Here is a 20,662-nt window from a genome sequence, read left to right on the forward strand (position 1 = left end):
TGCTTCTAAGGCCGTCATGTCATCCTAGCTCCCAACCGTCGGAAATTGGTTAATCTCTGCGATATCTACAAGCTGACCTTGCATTCCGCTAGTATAGTCTTGCTGACAGGGCTATTGCACCAAAAGTGACAATGTAGCACTGGTGCTGCAGGATGTAATCACTAGTCATTTTGATGACCTATTAGTTTATTAGATAAAGCGGATGATTTTTATATGTATATTATGTTGCTTATTTTGCTTATGTTGCTTATGTTGCTTCCCCTTCTGTGCCGTGGTGCATCGGGCTCTGGCTGGGCAAGGCGATGCGAGATCGGGTAATCACTTGGACTTCGACTCCGTCTCATATCTGCAACCTTGGGGAGCAGGGATCTTGATAACGCAATAGTCTAGAGAACCAGAGAATAATGTGGTGAAAATATATCGGGATTGTAGGTTTGTCCGTCGTAGATACCAATGCTTCTTTATATCAGCTGTCGCACCTATATATAAGGTGCGGCTGACATTCTGCGTAGTAGAGCTCTTCATAAACGTTCGAGCAACATAGACTGACCTTGCATTTTATGTTCAATCCAATAGAATGATAGACTCAGGATCCGGGAGCCAGCTGCTCTCGTCTGTGCCATCCGATAGCCAGACTAACGGGCACACCAACGGCCATGCGGCTGGAGAGACTGCACCCACTGGGGTGTCCCAATCCCCCGTAGCCATTGTGGGCCTGGCCTGTCGTCTACCAGGGCATGTTCACACTCCCAAAGATCTCTGGGACCTCATGGCCCGCGGGGGTGTGGCTGAGACGAAGCCGCCCAGCACCCGATTTAACCTGGATGGGCATTATGATGGGTCCAAGAAACCATTTACCATGAAGACGCCCGGTGCCATGTTCCTAGAGGATGTCGACCCGGCCGACTTCGACGCCCAGTTCTTCAACATCAACCACATGGACGCTAGCTCGATGGATCCCCAGCAGCGGGTTCTCATGGAGGTGGCGTATGAGTGCCTGGAAAATGCCGGTATCCCCGTGGAGAGCCTGGGGGGCAAGCGAATTGGATGCCTGGTGGGAGCGAGTGCCGTGGGTGAGTGATCCATCCCCGTATGCTAAGTTAAGGCGGCATGACTGACCAGCCTGAAGACTACCACGACATGACCTGTCGGGATCCCGAGGATCGCACCGAGTCCCCCACGATGGGCACCGGTCGTGCACTGCTCAGTAACCGCATCAGCCACTACCTCAACGTCCACGGCCCGAGTATGACCATCGACACGGCATGCTCGAGCACCCTTATCGCCCTGGACATGGCCTGTCTCTACCTCTCCGCCAACCAGTGCGACGGCATCCTCGTCGGGGGTGTGAACATGTATCTGAGCCCCGAGAGAAACGAAGACATGGGCGCCATGCGTCCCACTGCCTCCGCTACGGGAAAATGCCACACATTCGATGCCAACGCCGACGGGTACGTGGCAGCGGAGGCTATCAACGCCGTCTTCCTCAAACGCCTGGACGATGCGGTTCGGGACAGGGACCCGATCCGGGCGATCATCCGCGGTACAGCCACCAATAGTGCGGGGAGGACCCCCGGTATCGCCATGCCGAACGACAAGGCCCAGGCGGCCGCCATCCGTATGGCCTACGCCAACGCGGGCATCCCAGAGGCCGAGTTCTCGCAGACCGGCTATCTCGAGTGCCACGGGACGGGCACGCTGGTCGGCGACCCGATTGAGGTGGAGGGCGCGGCATCGGTATTTGCGGAGAGCAAGTCCGCCGCTCATCCGCTCATCATCGGGTCCGTCAAGAGCAACATCGGGCACTCTGAGGCCGCAGCTGGGCTTTCAGGCCTGATTAAGGCAGTGCTCGCCGTCGAGAAGGGCATCATCCCCGGGACCGCCACCTTCATCACGCCCAATCCCAAGATCGACTTCGAGAAGAACCGGGTGCGCGCGTCGCGCAATGCTCTGGCCTGGCCCGTCAGCACGAAGAAGCGCGCGAGCATCAATTCCTTCGGGTTTGGCGGAGCTAATGGCCACGCAATTATCGAGGCGCCCGAGTACCTCCTCCGCGACCGCGTCCCCAAATACAAGTCCACCTTTGCCAACAGGGAGGGCATCAGCGAGGGTTTCTTCGACGATAGCGACGATGAAGACTCCATTGAAGACTCGGGGGTCTTGACCCCATCGCTCACCAAGCCGACAGTGATCGTGCTGTCCGCCGAGGATGAAAATTCCCTCAAGGCCTCCATCAAGCGCTTGTCTTCGCATATCCTCAACCCGGGCGTTCAGGTTGAGTTGGAGGATCTGGCTTTCACCCTCTCCGAGCGTCGAAGCAAACTCTATCACCGTGCCTACAGTCTGCAGACGGACACTCAGATCACATCGGACGCGTTCCAACTGGCGAAACCCTTGGGGCGCGACCTCCGCATCGGCTTCATCTTCACCGGGCAAGGCGCTCAGTGGCCGGGGATGGGAAAACAGCTCCTGGAGGCCTTCCCCCTCGCACGCAGCGTCGTCGAGAGTCTGGACACCGTTCTGCAGTCTCTCCCGGACCCGCCCTCCTGGTCCTTGGTATCAGAATTAACCGAGGACCGCGATTCAGCGCACCTCCGCAAGCCGGAGTTCTCCCAGCCGCTGGTCACGGCACTGCAGCTGTCTCTGCTAGCCGTCCTATCGCAGTGGGGCATCCGACCGGCGCGGGTCGTGGGCCACTCTTCGGGGGAGATTGCGGCGGCAGTAGCGGCCGGCTATCTGACGTCCGAGACAGCCATCAAGGTCGCCTTCTTCCGTGGCCAGGCGGGGAAGCAGCTGCGCCCTCAGCAGGCAGTCGGTATGCTCGCGGTTGGCGTCAGCGCTCATCAGATTGAGGCCTTCATCGATTCCGACGATGACCTGGTCCAGATTGCCTGCTTCAACAGCCCGCGCAGTCTCACCGTCTCGGGGACGGTGGCTGCCCTGGAACGGTTGCGAGATCGGCTGCAGGCGGAGAATCACTTTGCCCGTCTGCTGCAGGTCAACTATGCCTATCATTCCAAGTACATGAGCAGCATCGGCAAGAGGTACCTAGAGATGCTGAACGCTCATGGCGTCGAGGCATCACAGACGAAGAGCACAGATACGGTCATGTTCTCCTCAGTGACCGGCGCGCCGCTGGAGCATCCTGTCGATGCGACATACTGGTTGGATAACATGGTGTCGCAGGTCCGATTCGACCAGGCAGCATCCGAGATGTTGAGGGGTAAAGACGGAGTCAACTTCTTGGTCGAACTTGGCCCGTCGAATGCACTGAAAGGACCGGTGGCCCAGATCATCGACGCCATTACATCCAGCATTGAAGGGCCCCCCATCTACACTTCCGCCGCCCAGCGAGGCACTGAGACACTGCAAGCGTTGTATCACGTTGCTGGACGGCTCTTTATGGCCGGTGGCACCGTTGACCTGGCGCGGGTGAACGAGTACAGCGTCCAGGACCCGCCATGCACCCTGGTCGACCTTCCCAATTACGCGTGGAATCACTCCAAGAAGTACTGGCACGAGAGCCCAGCGAGTAAGGACTGGCGCGCACGGCCCTTTCTCAAACATGATCTGCTCGGAACCAAAATCCTCGGCACCCCGTGGCAGGCTCCCACGTGGAGAAATACCCTGCGCCTCAACGACCACCCGTGGCTCAAGGACCACCGGATCGGGGATCAAGTCGTGTTTCCCGGTGCAGGCTATGTTGCCATGGCCATGGAGGCAATCTACCAGACGATGTGCCTAACCGAGTGGACTGACGGGGTGCCAGCGCGGTACCGATTCCGCCTCCGTGATATGAAGTTCTTCCGTGCCCTGGTCTTGGATAGCTCCTACGACTCCAAGGTTATCCTGAACCTCACACCAAACAAGTCGTGGTATGAGTACAAGGTCTCGTCCCGCGTGGAGGACATCATCCACAACCATGCCTCGGGATTCATTCGCATCGAGACGGATTTCCTGGACACCCCAGCCCCAGTCGGGGCGTTGGCACCGCTGCAAACGCCCGTGTCTGCCCGTGTCTGGTACAAGGCGATGCGGGAGGCCGGGTTCAACTTCGGACCCTCGTTCCAGAAGCATCTTTCCATGGAGTATCAGGCCGGTCAGCAGTCTGGCCGCTCGACCGTCTCGCTGGAGGCGCCCGCCTCAGCTTGGCCGCAGTCCAGCTACCCAATTCACCCAGCCTGCATAGACGGATGCTTTCAGACGGTCCTGTCGTCCGCCTGGAAGGGCGACCGAAGCGCCGTCGATGCGGCCCTGGTTCCCCTGTCGATTGACAGTTTGGTGATCCCCTGGAACTCCGATCTTCCGGTTGAGGCATTTGCTGTCGCGAAGTCCGAGTTCACCGGCGTCGGGAGAGCCGACGTGACGAAGAACTACTCGGCATCCACGGCCGTGTTCCATCCGGTGCATGGCAACCTGCTGCTTGAGATGAAGGGCCTGCGGTACACGGAGCTCGACAACTCCAGCCCGGAGACCCAACTAGCGCATTCGTACGGGCTGGTGAAGTGGGCCGCGGATGTGTCGTTACTCACGGAAACCGGGTTCCACCAGCTAGTGGCTGGCCTCGGCGCAGAAGGAGAGGCGGCTCAGGGGCTGATTGATACGATTGCGCACAAACGTCCAGGATTGACTGTTTTGGAGGTTGATCTGGACTCGGAGGCACCCGCTAGGAGTCTCTGGCTGGACAGGGCGGACACCGTGACACGGGCTGCCTGCACGCAGTACCAATTCGCGTCCAGCGATGCCAACCGGACCGTTGCCATACAGAACGCCTATGCCTCCGCAAAAAACGCCGAATTCACGGTGTCGAGCTTCGCCACAGCTGAGGTTGCAGTGAGCCAGCAGTTCGACCTTGCGGTCCTTAAGCTGCCCGCTCAGCCTGGTGCGTGGTTGGGGCAGGCCCTAGCAAACCTACGCAATAGCCTGGCGGAGACTGGGCTTGGACTGATTGTCCATGCGGACAAAAGGTCGCAGCTGGACGTTCACGCGGCGGTTCAGGTGTCTGAATGGGCCCAGGTATGGTCCGCTGGGGTAGTCACTCTGGTCCAGGTCGCTCCCCAGGCAGAGGCAGACCATCGTGAGGTCTACCGAGTTCAATTCCGGAAGAGCGACAGCACCCTGGGTGGGCTCATCGACACGGCCCTGTCCCAGACGGGCGGGTGGAAGAGCATTCCTGTGTGGGAGCCGGAGCAGGTACCGCCCCGGAGCAAAGTGCTGGTGCTAGACGAGTTGGAGCAGCCCGTCATGTCCAAGCTGGATGACCGGCAATGGGCGATGCTGCAGCTCCTCGTCCAGAACCAATGCGACCTGCTGTGGGTGACCTCGGGAGCTCAGATGGAGGTATCCCAGCCCACCCAGGCGGCGATCATTGGCTTTCTCCGCGTACTCCGGAACGAGGAGCCCCTGCTGCGGCTAATCTCCCTGGATGTCGAGTCCCCGACAGCAAAGGATCCGACGGTGGGCGCCATTGACCGCTGCCTGCGCATCCTGACTGCGGCTGAAGGCCCTCGGACGCACATTGACAGCGAGTATGTCGAGCGCGGCGGCATTGTTCACATCAGTCGGGTTCTACCGGACACGACAGTCAACGAGGCTCAGAAGGAAGAGGCCACGGGTCGGCCGGCGCAGACGATGGAACTCCACGCAGCCCCCAACTGTATTCGACTAAGGGCTGAGCGAATTGGCAATATCGACGCCGTGCGGTACAATGAGGTGAGCTCCGCGCCGCTGCCCCTGGAGACAAACTGCGTCGAAGTCGAGATCTATGCGTCCGGGGTCAACTTCAAAGAGGTGGCTGTCACCGTGGGTATTGTCCCTGATAATGAACATCTGCTGGGTGGAGAGGGAGCAGGCATCATCACCCGCGTGGCGCCAGATGTAACCGACTTCAAGCTGGGCCAGCGGGTGGCCTTCTTCCAGAAAGGATCGTTTGCCAACCGCATCATCACCACAACCCAGCGAGTGTATCCCATTCCCGATAGCATGAGCTTCGAGGAAGCATCCACGATACCCTGCGTCTTCATGACCTCGATGTATGGTTTGTACCGGCTGGCACATCTGAAGAAGGGGGACCGCGTGCTGATCCACTCGGCCACCGGAGGAGTGGGCCTTTCGGCCATCCAGCTCTCCCAGTACAAGGGTGCCGAGGTAAGCCCGATTTTCTCTTCCCTATGAGACTGACAGACCACTAACCCTGCCGTAGGTTTACACCACCGCGGGAACCTCGGAGAAGCGAGACTTCCTGAAGGCCCAGTTCGGTATCCCCGAGGAACGAATCTTCTCGTCGCGCACGAAGGCCTTCGCGGAGCAGATTCTGGCCTGTACGGGCGGCAAGGGCGTGGATGTGATCCTGAATTCGCTGACCGGCGACTTGCTGGACGAGTCGTGGCGTATCATTGCGGATGGCGGAACCATGGTCGAGATTGGCAAGAAGGATATCCTGGACCGAAGCAGCCTTGCCATGGAGCCGTTCAACCGCAATGCCTCGTTCCGAGCCCTGGACCTGTCGCATAAAGAGATCACCGATGACACGATCGCGAGGTAAGCTCATTTCCTGATGCCCTTGTCCATCTGGGGAGGTGAAACTAACCTACTGCAGCCTGTTGGCCGAAATTTTCACTCTGATGCAGGGCGGCCACCTCAGCCCCATCACCCCGATGCACATCTTCTCATTCCGTGACATCCCGGCGGCATTCCGTCTGTTGCGCAGCGGAAAGCACATTGGCAAGCTGGTCATCAGCGACGGGCCTAATGCGAAGGTAGAAGTGCCCGTGCGTCCGGCCCCACGACGCATGAGGTTATCTCCAGACAAAAGCTACCTGATTGTGGGCGGTCTCCGAGGACTGTGCTCCAGCCTGGCCATCTATCTGGCACAGAACGGGGCCAAGCATCTGGCGGTAATAACGCGGAGCGGTCACGAGGACGAGCAGTCCCAGAAGATTGTCCGAGACCTCCACGCCCTGGGCTGTCAGGTCGACCTGCTCCGCGGGGACGTCTCCAACCTTAGCCACGTCCGCTCGGCATTTGCTGGCACACGGGTTCCCATCGGGGGCATTGTGCAGGGTGCTATGGTGCTCCGGGATCGCACCTTTGCAGGCATGAGCCTGGACGATTATCACACGGCACTTGGGTGCAAAGTGGCCGGCACATGGAATCTGCACCAGGTCGCGCTCGAGCAGGGCCTGAGTCTAGACTTCTTCACCATGCTGTCTAGCGTCTCGGGTCTCTGCGGAAGCAAAGGACAAGCCAACTACGCGGCGGGGAACACCTTCCTGGATGCCTTTGCCTCCTACCGACAGCGACTGGGCCTAGTTGCCTGTTCCATCAATCTGGGAGTCATCCAGGATGTCGGATATATGGCGGAGCGCGACGATCTGCAGGACCGCTACGACGCGGCGCTGTGGCACGCCATCAACGAACGACTCCTGCGCCGGATCTTCGGCTTCTCCATTATGCAGCAGGACAACATCCCTATCAACAAGACCAGCAGCGCCAACCTGGTGACTGGAATCCAAGTCCCGCAGCCCGCAGACTCATTCCTGCTCCGTGACGCGCGCTTCGCCGGCTTATATCTGCAACAGAGCGGGCAGCAAACCCAGACGGTTTCCGACTCGAAAGACATCCAAGCTATCTTCGTTCTCTTACGCTCCAAGGCCGAGCCAGCCGCCGTCCTCGAAGTCACCGTCGATGTGCTGAACCGGTACCTGATGACGAGTCTGCGCTTGCCGGAAGCATTGGACGTGGCGCGTCCCCTGTCCACGTATGGAATCGACTCCCTGGCGGCGGTGGAGTTCCGCAATTGGTTGCGCATCGAGCTGGGTGTGGATTTGAGCACGTTGGAGATTGTCAATGCGCCATCGTTGGTGTCGATTTGCGAGAAGGTGATTTTGAAGATCCCCAATCCTTAGGTGTTGCCGGGTTTGTCTTTTTACACTCTTAGAAGATGATAGGAATAAGAATGATAAAAATGATAAGAATACTTCAGCTCTCTTTAGTTGGGCAAATCAGCCGTAATCGCCCATAGGTTGTAGTAGTTGCATGGGGCTCTGTATAGAGCCGAAGACGCACAGTACACGATCCCGTGCTCGCTGCAAACCAGACATGTCCACTCCAAAGCATTCGTCGACCGAAGGCAGCGGCAGTGATAAAGAATCGCATTCAATTTCGTCATATTATCATTGTAAGAAGTAGGAATTCAGTAGATATTATCCTGATTTGAGCATTATGATTCTAGATTTCATGCAAAATTTCATATAAAATCACCATAAAAAGATCTAACTTGACCACGAATTCGCACTTAGGAGGATTACTGAATATTATTATGAAGAGATATATATATTGGGTCTATAACCAGGTGTTAGTCATAGTAGCACTAATGGTACCTCTTCTTACTATGTCATTCCCTAACAAAAGTAAGTACCCCTAGTACAAAATAAAGCTTCATAAAAATTAATTTTACATCTTAGTTATGAGTTGATTTATAAGCTTACGAGAAGAAGGTTTCTATACAGCTTTATGTATCGCTAAGATGGTAGTTTGAATACCTAAAAAAAACCAGAGAAAAATGCATTAATTATTCAGCTACGATAAATTGGCATGTTTATATTGTTTGGGGCCCATAGTGGGCCCGAATTGACTTTGCGGGCTTGCATTCCGGGCCCACGACCCACCCATAGGCCCGAAGGTAGGGCCCAAGACCCAGATCATTTGGTGGGTTGGGTTAGGCTGGGCTATGGGCTTTGTGGGCTATTGAGAGATCTAAATGTACCTCACGACGGAAATAAGAAAAGAGAAATTTGGCTGACCGCTTGCGGGAACATATACCATCCCTTTAGGGGTGGTACTGACGCGTGCTTAATGTCACATCATGTTGTAACTACAAACCATATTTGAAATGTGTGCGAACAAAATCCCACTACTCAACTTAGTGGGGTGACAGGTAGGAATATATTGCAAGTTCCTCTGAGATGCTACTTGTCTTGGTCCCTTTATACCTCCATATTCATATGTTTTGAATCCTTTTGCTGTACCACCACTTGATGCTGTGTGATCTCAGAGCTCTCCTCATCCAACCTAGCTGAAACATTGGACGGCACGTCATATCCGTATCTAACCAGTTGGGTGTTTTGTCGTCCCCACCAAAGCATACCAAGTTGAACAATGATAGATGAGAAAATAAAGACAGTCGCGAGAGGAAATCCGATTGGATAACGAGGTGAGTCACTCGTCCTCCAAACGCGGATTGGGATTGTGGCATGGCCAATGTATACAATTGTCACTGTCAATGCAACAATGATAGCACGCGCTTCCGGTTCCTTTCTGAGGAGTTCAGCCATCCAAGCCAAAAGTGACGGGCTTCCTGCATTCGTCGCGTATGTAAGGAAGTAAAAGGTGATAATGACCCTCCAATCTGAGGGCCAGGCGCTCAACACACTGAGCACAATGCCGAGTAAAAAGGCCGGCGCAACACTGATCTGCCAGCGCCAGTGCTTCCAATCAGATAGCGCATTCAGACCGAGATTGATGAGGATTTGGAGAGCATAGCCGCCCATAGGAATGACATTGACTTGGGATGTACTGAAACGAAGGTTTCCTGACGAGTCTTCGAGCGCTTTGATATAAAGCGTGAAATAAGAATTTGCTCGGCTTGCCCAGGCTTGCAAGGCAAAAGCAGCCAAGAAGAAGTATGTCACGGGATGTGAGATGAGTTTCCTCAACTTCTGCACAACAACCTTGGTAGGAATCATGTTTGAGGTATTGGCGCCAAAGTCATTCATACGCTTTCGTGCGAGGCGTTTCTCTGCATCGGTAAGCCAGATAGCACGGGTGAGAACTGGTGAGTCTGGAATGATCACGAGGCCGAGCAGTCCTTGCCCAATAGTTACTGTACCAGAGACAATGAATAGCCATTGCCATCCAGTGATACCATGCACGCCATTCATATTGGTATAAAGGGCGGCTTGGAGCGCGCTTAAGAACATACCACCTGCCGCATCTGATACGTTGAAGAAGGCGATTCTTTTGGCCAACTCCGCTGGTGTGTACCAGTTGAAGATCATAGATACAGCGGTAGGCCAGAAGACCGCTGAAAATAATCCAAGCAGAACTCGCAATGCGTATATTGTTTTGGCGTTTGGTGCCTGGGCAATACTATTCAAAGTCATTAGTATGTGTTGAATAATAATTTGAACTCCGTCTACTTACCAGGTGACCAGGATTCCCCATGATATTTCACAGAATGGAAGAAAGATTGATGGACGAACCTTGAAATCGTTATTAGAGTTGTGAGGTTATTTGTCAAAATTCCGAGACTACTCACCTTAGTCTGAATAAGTTGACCAGGAATCAAACCGATAGCATATCCAACAGAAAAAAATGTATTGAAGTTGATCAATTCATTTCCATATAAATTCAAAGATTCTTTCATCCCAGAAACGTAAGCTTGAGCAGTCGCACTTTGATCCATTTCTTTCAAAATTCCAGCAATAAAAGTCCATGTCAACAACAGGCAGTCAAGCTTAAAAACCAAGACATGTTGCGGGTTGCGAAAGTAGGGCATATAGCGCGCCAATACCTTGAACGGCCCTGTCTGAGGAGGTTGTTGATTCTCATCGAACCCCGGGCTAGGTTCAGGTTTGGACAAATGTTCCATGTTTGTTATCTTGGTGCTGGTAAGATGAGTATGCTCTTCATTAAATAAGTCTAGGGACTTTTTCAACAGTCTGTTCGCGCCTGCATCATCGTGAGGGGCGATCACGAAATTCACTTGGCATTGCATGGCGGAACTTTCCAAACCCCCGTAATCGGCATTCAGGTGTGAGAGGTTGTGATGATTAACATATTGAACGTGAATCACCCAGACCCAAAGAAGAGAATTTATCTCGGCTGAGGAGAGCAAGATGTCGTTTCCGAAATAGGAAGCGTGTTGGTGAAGCATTGTCTAGAGGATGTCTGAGTGGGTGGAACCCTTGCCTTTGGTAGCTTCTAGCACAGCTTTTGAAGCCTTCAAAAGTTCAGGCATAGCACTAAATCCTAGTGGTTTAGATGCATTGGTAACTGTCCATTCATTTACCGCTAACGTGGGACATTCCTTGCTCGAAGTGGTTGAATGCCCCCTGTGAACCAGGTGGAGCACATCGTTGAGTACCAGGGTTGTATACTTCAATCACAATTAAAACACGGTATCCTTATGCCGTCGGTAACTCTCAACCTCCACGCTTGTTGTCACATCAATTCCAGCCGTCTGACAGTCGTGGTAGGACTGGTCGCCGCTCTTCGCCGATGCCGACGAGCCTCCATACCAGTTGGATAGCTTATGCGTGTCATCGTCGGTGGTCTCCTTACGACCCGCTTTCCGAGTGATTAACCGTACTAGAGGTCCGAGAGAGGGTAGACAAGCTTGGAATTTTGTTAGTATCATAGGATTCATACAGATGAAGAAAGTATTCTTACCGGATACAATGCCAATATTAGTCTCCACGGCCGTCCAAGTGGAGGGGCCGATGAACACCCACGTTACGTCGACGGACGGTGTTTTGTATGAGTCTAACATTACCACTAGTCGAATGATTGAGATGATGCAGATGCTGCGCTGATTAGCATACCGGAATTGACTCTCACAGAAAGGATAATACATACAATCCTCCCATTGCAAACGCTCCACATAGTGCGACCTTTTGAGGAGTATTTCGATGGATCTTCCAAACATACGGCATGGGAAGAATTAACAGCGCCCAATCAGTGATGATATTTGGGACTGCATTGCCGATGAAAAATTGGTTGATGTTCACACCACAATGGGACTTGATGGAGTAATCCCATAGTCCTTGAATGGGCACACATTGCAAGACTGTTGTTAGGATCTGTGGAATATCCATTAGCTGGGCAACTCATAAGCTTATAGCAAGCTAGCAGATAAGCAGGGCTTGGAATCCGTACTACACCGAGTCCCCAGCCTGTGACCACAGATGCAATTATATATATCGGGATGCGAATGTTGGTGCGATTGAAAATGCGCCAGAATAGTAGTAAGATGGAGTATTTGGTGAAGCAGAGAGACAGCGTGTAGAGGATCTCGCAGACGAATAGGTTAATATAAAAGTGCGAGACGCCAGTCCGTCCTAAGGGATAGATATGTGTCCCGACACCTCGGTGAATCCAGATTATCATGTCGATAAAGTTGCCTGTGGCAAACACCTAGTTGAGTCGAGTCAGTACTTTGTCAAGCAAGACGAAGATCCCTATAAGTTATAGAGCTACGCGACTCTAGTGCGGAATGTGGGAATCCGTACCAGTGCAACACACATGATATAGTCATCCCACCATAAGCTGGTATTGGAAACCTTTAGTCGACATAGCAAGCGCAGTATCACTGCAATGACAGCTAGACCATAAGTGGCTGAATATTTTGCGTACAGATCGGACTGATGCGACTCAGTGAGATCTATACCGGGCGGAGGGGTGAGATCCATGATGGCAGTGACAGACAGAAGAACAGACTGAGGACTCAGGGGCAATTGACAGCAGTATAACAAATAAATCTCGGCAGCGCATTGTTAATATCCCGTATCTGCGTATCTGTCCTTGGAACTGGCGATCGTCCCCATGGGTAGTATTTACTTTCCGGTCCCAAATACTACGCATGCTTGTGAATTGGTAATTAAATTAGGGTTTTACTCGACTAAACCGGAAAATGCAGACAAGTTGGGCGAACCCCTGTAGGTGGAAATGAGATACCCTTAATGTGTTGCGTAGCGTGGGTAGCTGTGTACTTGTGGAGTCTAGTGTAGGGAGTATATTAGGGCGTTATCCGCCGTTTGCTGCAGTCCTTTCCTGGTAGACACAACATATCACACAATGACCACTATCCTCGTTGTTCCTGGTGCCTGGGTTACTCCGGCTTTCTACCATCCATTTATCCATGCTCTCACGGTCGCTAGCTACGATGTCCACTATGCGGGCTACCCCTCATTAAACCCCAAAGATCCGCTCGTCGCCAATTGCCAGGCCGACACTGATGTCGTTTCCGGCATCCTCCAGTCCCTAGTGGAGGATGAAGGCAAAGATGTTCTGGTTTTTATGCACTCCTATGGCGGCATGCCTGGCTCTGCGGCAGCTAGCGGCCTAGCCAAATCGCAGCGGACGCAAGAGGGCAAAACTGGTGGCGTGATTGGACTACTATTCCTTGGCGCCTTCGTCGTGGCAGAAGGTCTCAGTTGTGCCGGTCTCCAGGGCGGGGAACTGCCCCCCTGGATCTTGCTCGATCAGGTACGAGGACAATTTCACCCGCACTATATGAGTTTCGATCAACTTGCTGACCTGCTGTAGCCCTCTGCGAATGTCAATATCGTGGATGACCCTATTGGCAACTTTGCTGCCGATGTCGATGCAGACTTGGCCAAGTCCTTGATCAAATCAATCAAGCCGCATTCGAATTTGGCTTTCACTTCGCCCCAGCCCCATCCGGCCTGGGCGGACGAGGCGTTCAACGACCGCTTAGCCTTTATCGTAACCACTGAGGATGTTGCGGTGCCAAAGGAGGCGCAATCCGGGATGATGGCCGCCACAGAGAAGGCGTGGATCGTCAAGGAAATCGCGTCCAGTCACTGCGCGCCGTTCCTTAATCGGATCGACGAGACAGTGGGACTGATCCGGGAGATCATTGACCAATTCCTATAAAGGGAAACTAGAACTTTAACTTTGAGAAGATGAAACGTTACAGCTGCTAGCGGCGTTCTGTGCAGATCACCGAGGCCACTGGGCTTCAACGACAAATCCCACAACCATGTGAACTTTTCTAGATTGCCCCGCCTGTGTATATCAATTATCAACCTCGTTAGAACGCTCACGACTCTCGCGTAATTACAAAATTGATCCCCATCCGATCCTCGGGCATCCATTCCAAATCCGTGTCCTGCATCCCCCAATCTTGCAATGCGACCACGCTAATTTCGATCGTCCACCGTGTCTCAGTCTGTTGTTGCACTATATCCCACATGTGCAGAAATGATTCCCGATTGTGGTAAAACATCATTCCCCAGGGCCGAATGTAGGCCCGTGCTTGTTCCCGCCCCTGCTGGAACCCCGCTATTATGGTCCCTGGCTTAGATAGGCCGACGATCTTCTTACTCGCTGCTATCTGTCCGTCCCAGTCGAACAGATGCAGGAACTGCGATGCCAGCACTAGGTCCACCTTGCCCCTCAATGCAGAAAAACGGTCATCCTCCCCAACACATGCTTTCTGAAAGTCGGCGTTGATGAACGTGGCCTTCATGCGCCCCTCGTCACGAAAGAGTTGATAGCCCAGTCCCCACAGGTGGGCCTCGATGTCCAGTGCCCACATGTGCTCCGTGGGAACGCCATGGGCGGCCAGTAACCGTAAGTCTTGGCCGAGTCCGCATCCCAGATCGAGAATGGCTGCCTGAGGCCGTTGAGCGGTTTCAAGGATGGTGGGAAATTGAGGAAAGGCTGCGATTCCTGGCAGCAAGAACATCCAGAGACCGATGCACGGGTATTTTCCTAGTGGCCATGCCTGATCGCGCTACAGATATTCATCTTTAGTGTATGGTGTAATTATGAAGTGTTGGGGCTTACGATTTGATGTAGATGGGATGTTAATTCCTCATCGGTCAGCCCGCTCCATTGGCGAAAGACGAACTCGATGCTTGGTTTCAGGCGGGGCCCGATCTCTGGCTGGAACCACGCCGAGGTATCCATCGCGGATAGCTTAAACGTAAACAGAGAGAAGAGTCGCCGTTTCTAGTTCCTGCGATCTATGCTGGGTGGAATGGATGATCTTGTTATTCGGCGGATCATTCAACGGTGCACAGCGCATCTACTTACCTTGATACCTGTTAATCAATTTCTCCCGGTGATTGCAGCGGTGATTCTTGGCTATTGTTGGCACATCGTCGATGATATCATACGTCACTATACCTAGGTAGGCAACACCTGGTCGGAGATGGCCTGTCCTCTAAAGAAGTAAAGAAAATTATGATTAGCGCTAGGAGAAGGACGGACGGCTATGGAGTACAATTTCCGAACATCCTCATCAAAGTATTGATCGTCATGCCGCTAGGTATAGTAATTGTGGGTTCCAATCTAAATTCCTATAACATGCAGCCTTTTGCTAGGTTACATCCCGCCAAGTGCCCCTTATAGATTAGCCACCGGCCCGGTCGACAGTAGTTGATCGATCCCTACCACCTCAGAGCCATACACGGCTTGCATGTATGTAAAACTTTGCTCCTCGGGAAGATATAGTCCAGCCGTACACTCGCGGACCACTGTGGTCCACAATCCCCGCTGAAAAGCGCCTCGGACCGCTGCGTCCACACAAATATCCGCAAATAGACCCACAACCACAAGATGCTCGAATCCTGCCACATAGCTCGTAAAATCCGTCCCTAGGAACGGGTCAAAGTGTCCCTTTTTGTCGAAGACCCGGTCGTGCGCTTGCACATGCACGCAGCTGGCAATCTCCGCCCCCCAACTGCCTTCTTTGCACCACGCCCGCCTGCCCTGGGTCTGGTTTCGCTGCCGCCATGTCGCCGGTTGGTACTTCTCGTCGCCGAGGAATCGCACCCAAGCAATCTCCATTCCCTCGCGACGAGCCCAGTCCACAAGCCGGGGCATGTATTCTTTTATCCGTAGCATCACCCGGGGCGTCTTATACTGCGCCATGAATTCGTTCTGGAAATCCATCACCACCAGACATGACTTAGCCCGGTGGGGAGCTGACGCCAAGCCTCCTGTCTTAGAAGAATCGCGTGCACTAACGCTGGTGGGGATATTGGGGACGATCATCTGCAGTAGGGCATCCACAAATGGTTCCGTCTTAGTTATTCCCCCCTGGTCAAATGTCCGGATATTCTTCGCACGCATTTCGTCTAGCGTAACATCCATCTGGTGTTGGACGCCCTGACAGCCCCCATAGCGCTCTAGCAGAGCTGCTGCTGCGCGAATGGTCGCCGTGGGATTGACCACACCCTTTCCGGTAATGTCGTCAGCGGAGCCATGTGCCGTCTGGTACTCGCTCAGGCCTTGATCCATTCCGGCCGAAAGATAAACGTTTTCGGCACACGCAGATTCTTGGGCGCCATAGCCAAACCGATCTAGCAGCATCGTCTGCATGATGTCTGCGTATTCGTTTGAGCATATTAGCAGCTGGTGGCCCTGGACGCCGAATGCCAGGAGATTGCGGTTCATCGTGTCGCCTTGGATGAATTGGATATCGACACCGTAAGATTCCTTCCACTCTTTCGCCCATGAGTAGAAAAGGCCGTCGAAGAGGTGGAACTTGTAGACCAGCGTGACGGTCGTGGGGGTTTCAGAGCCCCACACCTCGCGGGAGCGTGCAAGTGAAAAGGTGAGTATCTCCTCAAAGACCTTCTTGCTGAAATATGATGATCGCGACACCGTCTCCTGCTTCGAGTCCATCTTGTTCAAACCGGAGTAGAAGCCCTGAGCTTGATCCCGCACTAGCAGGATCGATGTAGATGAGCTCATATTGAAATGCTCTACCTTCACAGCTTGTAGCCGGTCTCGAACCATATAAAGCGCCTGTGCGCTGATGGAGGTTCGAAATATCGCGCATGCTCCAAGACTGACTATCTGGCGACAGAAGGCTTCATAGTGATCCGCATCCGTGAGTGTCTCACTACTCACCACGTCGGTGTCATTGATGGCCAGGAGCGTTGAGTAGGAATGGTAAGTTCGCGGAGACGTGACGAATCGGACTTCCACATTGTACGGTGCTGCCAGTGTGAGGATGACCTTCTTAAATATGGCCAACAATTCGGGGCCAGTACCATTGCCCACAGCGAGAGCAACCAGAATAGAACGCATGATGAGTGAGTGAGTTGCGACCCAGGAAAAGGCGGAGGGGATACATGTGTTCCCATAGTTCTACGACGCTGCAACAGGCGCTATCTCATGGAGCACCGTGCGAAATGGCGTCAGGAACTCGTTTGATTGATCGGCGTGGGGGCTGAAGGATTGGGCGTTGGCCGATGCGCGAGTAATCAATTAAGCTTCTTCATTATTGGGGTCGAAAAGCAGGGTGGCAGGTTGCCCCTCGGTGAAACACTCTCTCCATTTATTTTCCTGCCACTTTCCGAATTGGGCCTCTGCACCATGTCGTCCACAATTGACTCCGGCTTCCACCTCGCGGACAGCAAGGGCTACATGCTTGGCCGAGGCTATGCCGCCGCTTGTCGTCTCAACCTCCAATTCTACCTTTGGAAAGAATCGCTCCAATTCAACATCCACCCCTCCATTCCCATTCCCGCGAACCCCGTCATCGCAGACATCGGCACAGGAACTGCAATCTGGCTGCTCGATGTAGCATACTCACTCCCCACTGCTACCCTTGACGGCTACGACATCGACCTCTCCAACACTCCTCCAACCCAATGGCTCCCCAAGGGCCTCACCCTCCACGAATGGAACCTCTTCGACCCTGTACCAGAGCATCTAGTGGGCACATACGACATCATTCATCTCCGCCTCCTCATCCTCGTGGTGCAGAACAGTGATCCCATCCCCGTCATCCGAAATGTAGCCCGTCTGCTCAAACCGGGCGGATATATCCAGTGGGATGATCTGAATTACCCAGACACCCATGTGGCAAAGGTAGACCCCGAACTGGCAACACCAGCGTTTGATCGCCTACTCAAATTTGTCTACTCAAATGGACGCCATGACTGGGTGTTGAATTTGCCTACGCTGTTAGAGCAGAATGGGTTTGAGAGCCCGCACCTGGACCACTTTCGGGATCGTGTGGAGCTCGCGAACGCGAATGGAGAGCAGCATTTGGTTACTATGGAGGAATTTGCACAGTCGTTGGAGAAGGAAAGTGTGGATGATGCGGAGAATATACGGCTGTTACTGAAGGATCTCGCTGTAGAGGCGGTCCATGGTGTGGCTTTGTCAATGCCTCGGGTCGTAGTTGCTGCACGCAAGTTGTAGGAAGTACCTAGCCTCAAGGGCTCTTTAATCCACCGCACTCTACACGCTAGATCCAAAATACAAATCAAGTTTGGCTGGCGTCCTTGGAATCCACAACGGCAATATCATTGCATCATTCTCGAGGAAGGCGAGCGAAAGAAACAAATGTGTTTACGGAAAAGATGGAAGGTACAGATTAATATAAAGACGATAGTTCTTCGGGGCATTTTTGACAATCATCGCGTGGGTGAATCAGTTCAAAGCCGTCGTGGATGTCGCAGTGCAATTCGACGCTACCGGCGCTTCACTCCCTGGCGGGCATTCGCTTTCTACTAAACGTAGCCATGAGCAATAAGCATTGCTTCGAGACTATTATTCAGGGTCTAGAGCCCGTGTCACTACTGATCGCACGTTATGTAGCGTTCGAATCACTCTACTTTCAGAAAGGATCACATATCCAGGCAAACTTGTCATCCGCCTTGACCAACCTAACCTATATGCGCAGATTCTCGTCTTTCTAGTTGATGGAATCCAATTTTTCAATCAGTCTGGTGCAAGTTGTTTTGTGAAATGCGTGTTTCAGACCTCTCAGGGCGAGGAAATCGACACGGGGCTTGTCATAGAAAGCGAAACAATTCGCTACGAACTGTACGCCCCGAGGCAAGTGCCTCGAAATCCGAGGAGATCCTTGACTGGACCGAAGATCCACACCCTTCCTACAATATTCGAGAGCCTGTCGACCAGCTTCACGGAATAGGTAGGAAGATGAAACTTCGGAACTCTGTATCAGGAGTAGCAGCATCCATGATAGATGTGGCCAGAGTCTAGAAAATGTCGGAAAGGGGATGAGTTGCGAGGAAGCCAACTAGGCCCAGCACTCTGCACAGCATGTCAACACAGCCACGAAAAGATCGTGGACCTGATCCTCTCTGTGGATTTCGATCTCGGGACATTCATTGAATATTCTCTCAAGTGTGCAGCCAAACAATAGAACATGGGTATCATTGAGATGTTAATTCTCCACGGACAACAAACATCGCTTTCAGAAATCCTAGTGCGCGTGGCTCCATAGGAGGCCATCTATTCGTGGTATGGCACGGGTTGGAGCTGAGAGCTCGGTCAGATATAGAACTGCTGCACAACCTCGCCTCAAAGGAAGCAGTCCGCTCAAAACAAACTGAATTTCCGGCTGAGTCTTTAATCCAGGCCATGCAGATCGCCGCTGGGGAAGGCTCGCAACCAACACTGTCTCTTCTATCTGGCACTATCACCGATGAGAGGCCAAGGGCAATGGTCGAGGATTGTTTGTAGAAGGCGATATTGAATTGTCATTGCGACGTTGTCCGCTATATCATTACCAGTCATCCCGGTGCATGCAACTTCGGTCTGCTAAAGAACGCCTTTGTCTATGCTGTCCATCGGGGCTTCACCTCAGTTATGGCAGTTCTCACCAAGACAATACAAAAAGATCTTTTCTACCCCGTGGCCCTCACTCGGGCGTTGTGCTGCACGAGTGCAGTAGGTGCATTGGGCAGCACCCAGTGGGTGTTTCATGCTAGCGCTCAGGCTGACTCAGTGGACGACGGGGCACCTGAAATGAAGCCCCACGAAGCAACGAAAGCACGTAATCATTTCTGACATTTGGAACCTATTCCCTCCCATGTCCAATTTCTCGGGATTGGGAGCCTGTCTATTGTCTGCCTAGAGCCTATGCGAAGATCGATCACTCACATGACTTGGGAATGATTCAAAAGTGGATGCTGTCCTTCTCCTTCTCCTTGAGAATGGAGCTAATGCCAATCAAATTACTGATTGCATGGATAGCCCTTTGCATATAGCTGTGTGACATTGCTCCGGATATGTTGTTCGGATGCTAAGCTCCGATGGTGCCGACGGCAACATATATAATTCCCAGAGCACTGCACTACCATGCGCTGTGAAGAGAGAGTGGAGGTCTTTACCAACATTCTCTATGCTTCTTAATTCTGTGGCTATCATTGATAGGCAGGGTGGTTTAGCAACTCGGTGGGAGATATTATCGCGCCACTTTAAGCATCAACCTCGATCGGAAAGTGATGATTCGAGTGATGATTCCCTCCATGAGCCTGACTATGATTGGGATGGGACAAAGTGCAAATGGATAGACCTACAGTTCAATAGTGAAATACCAGACAACGGCCTTTTCCCTCAGTCTGAGTCAATACGCGAAGTATTATCGACTGGCCCCAGGGCCGTGATAAAACATTTACTTTTTTTCTCGGCCAGAACTGCTTGTCCTAGACCTACCATTTGGGCTACTGCTGCAGATGACTGCTAAGGGTGATTTTCCATCCATGCAGCTTCTCATTGACAGGGGAATTGATGTCAATCTTCGTGGGCACTATTATTGGGTTTTGGTTTTCCCAAGAAGCCTAGGCTAGGTGGGGCTTAAGCCACCTATCGAAGAGACCTGCGAGTCATGGGCAGTTTCAACTAACATCATTTCAGATTCCAGCCACACAAGTTTGCCGCTATCACGTAGTTAGTCCCGCCCCGCACGGCCTTCGGTCCCACATCCCTATCTTATCCCGTAGGAACCCGCAAAACTAGATATAGACAGCCAATGACGAAGAGGGTACAGCTATATTTGGCGTCACTACTGCATCTCGCGCAGAACAAACATCCCATACCTTTAGACAAGAGCCTATCGAAAGCCACTAGGAACCAACAAGGTACT

The 20,662-nt window shown here is 52.9% G+C and overlaps 7 protein-coding genes across 7 annotated transcripts; 3 read left to right on the top strand and 4 right to left on the bottom strand.

Annotated features, from left to right (window-relative positions):
- Positions 1–577: 577 nt before the first annotated feature.
- Positions 578–7,907, top strand: fma-PKS (polyketide synthase fmaB; the record flags this gene model as incomplete). Its single annotated transcript, XM_057233651.1, has 4 exons — positions 578–1,073; positions 1,130–6,147; positions 6,203–6,540; positions 6,599–7,907. 4 exons carry the CDS (start codon positions 578–580, stop codon positions 7,905–7,907), a joined length of 7,161 nt encoding a protein of 2,386 aa, XP_057083193.1.
- Positions 7,908–8,987: 1,080 nt separating this feature from the next.
- N7447_009390 (uncharacterized protein) lies at positions 8,988–10,651 on the bottom strand (the record flags this gene model as incomplete). The annotated part of the gene is made up of 3 exons (XM_057233652.1): positions 8,988–10,149; positions 10,204–10,262; positions 10,319–10,651. The coding sequence occupies 3 exons, from the start codon at positions 10,649–10,651 to the stop codon at positions 8,988–8,990; spliced, it is 1,554 nt and encodes a 517-aa protein (XP_057083194.1).
- Positions 10,652–11,170: 519 nt separating this feature from the next.
- On the bottom strand, positions 11,171–12,470 carry N7447_009391 (putative integral membrane protein; the record flags this gene model as incomplete). The annotated part of the gene is made up of 5 exons (XM_057233653.1): positions 11,171–11,397; positions 11,452–11,585; positions 11,638–11,879; positions 11,938–12,195; positions 12,291–12,470. The coding sequence occupies 5 exons, from the start codon at positions 12,468–12,470 to the stop codon at positions 11,171–11,173; spliced, it is 1,041 nt and encodes a 346-aa protein (XP_057083195.1).
- Positions 12,471–12,855: 385 nt separating this feature from the next.
- N7447_009392 (alpha/beta hydrolase) lies at positions 12,856–13,677 on the top strand (the record flags this gene model as incomplete). Its single annotated transcript, XM_057233654.1, has 2 exons — positions 12,856–13,266; positions 13,327–13,677. 2 exons carry the CDS (start codon positions 12,856–12,858, stop codon positions 13,675–13,677), a joined length of 762 nt encoding a protein of 253 aa, XP_057083196.1.
- Positions 13,678–13,843: 166 nt separating this feature from the next.
- On the bottom strand, positions 13,844–14,715 carry N7447_009393 (class I SAM-dependent methyltransferase; the record flags this gene model as incomplete). Its single annotated transcript, XM_057233655.1, has 2 exons — positions 13,844–14,539; positions 14,593–14,715. 2 exons carry the CDS (start codon positions 14,713–14,715, stop codon positions 13,844–13,846), a joined length of 819 nt encoding a protein of 272 aa, XP_057083197.1.
- Positions 14,716–15,153: 438 nt separating this feature from the next.
- N7447_009394 (isochorismatase family hydrolase) lies at positions 15,154–16,845 on the bottom strand (the record flags this gene model as incomplete). Its single annotated transcript, XM_057233656.1, has 1 exon — positions 15,154–16,845. The coding sequence occupies one exon, from the start codon at positions 16,843–16,845 to the stop codon at positions 15,154–15,156; it is 1,692 nt and encodes a 563-aa protein (XP_057083198.1).
- A 288-nt stretch (positions 16,846–17,133) lies between these two features.
- N7447_009395 (uncharacterized protein) lies at positions 17,134–17,967 on the top strand (the record flags this gene model as incomplete). The annotated part of the gene is made up of 1 exon (XM_057233657.1): positions 17,134–17,967. One exon carries the CDS (start codon positions 17,134–17,136, stop codon positions 17,965–17,967), a length of 834 nt encoding a protein of 277 aa, XP_057083199.1.
- Between the last annotated feature and the right edge of the window lie 2,695 nt (positions 17,968–20,662).

The sequence above is a fragment of the Penicillium robsamsonii genome (genome assembly GCF_028829455.1).
Source record: "Penicillium robsamsonii strain IBT 29466 chromosome Unknown utg000005l_segment0_segment0, whole genome shotgun sequence".
Lineage (NCBI taxonomy): Eukaryota > Fungi > Ascomycota > Eurotiomycetes > Eurotiales > Aspergillaceae > Penicillium > Penicillium robsamsonii.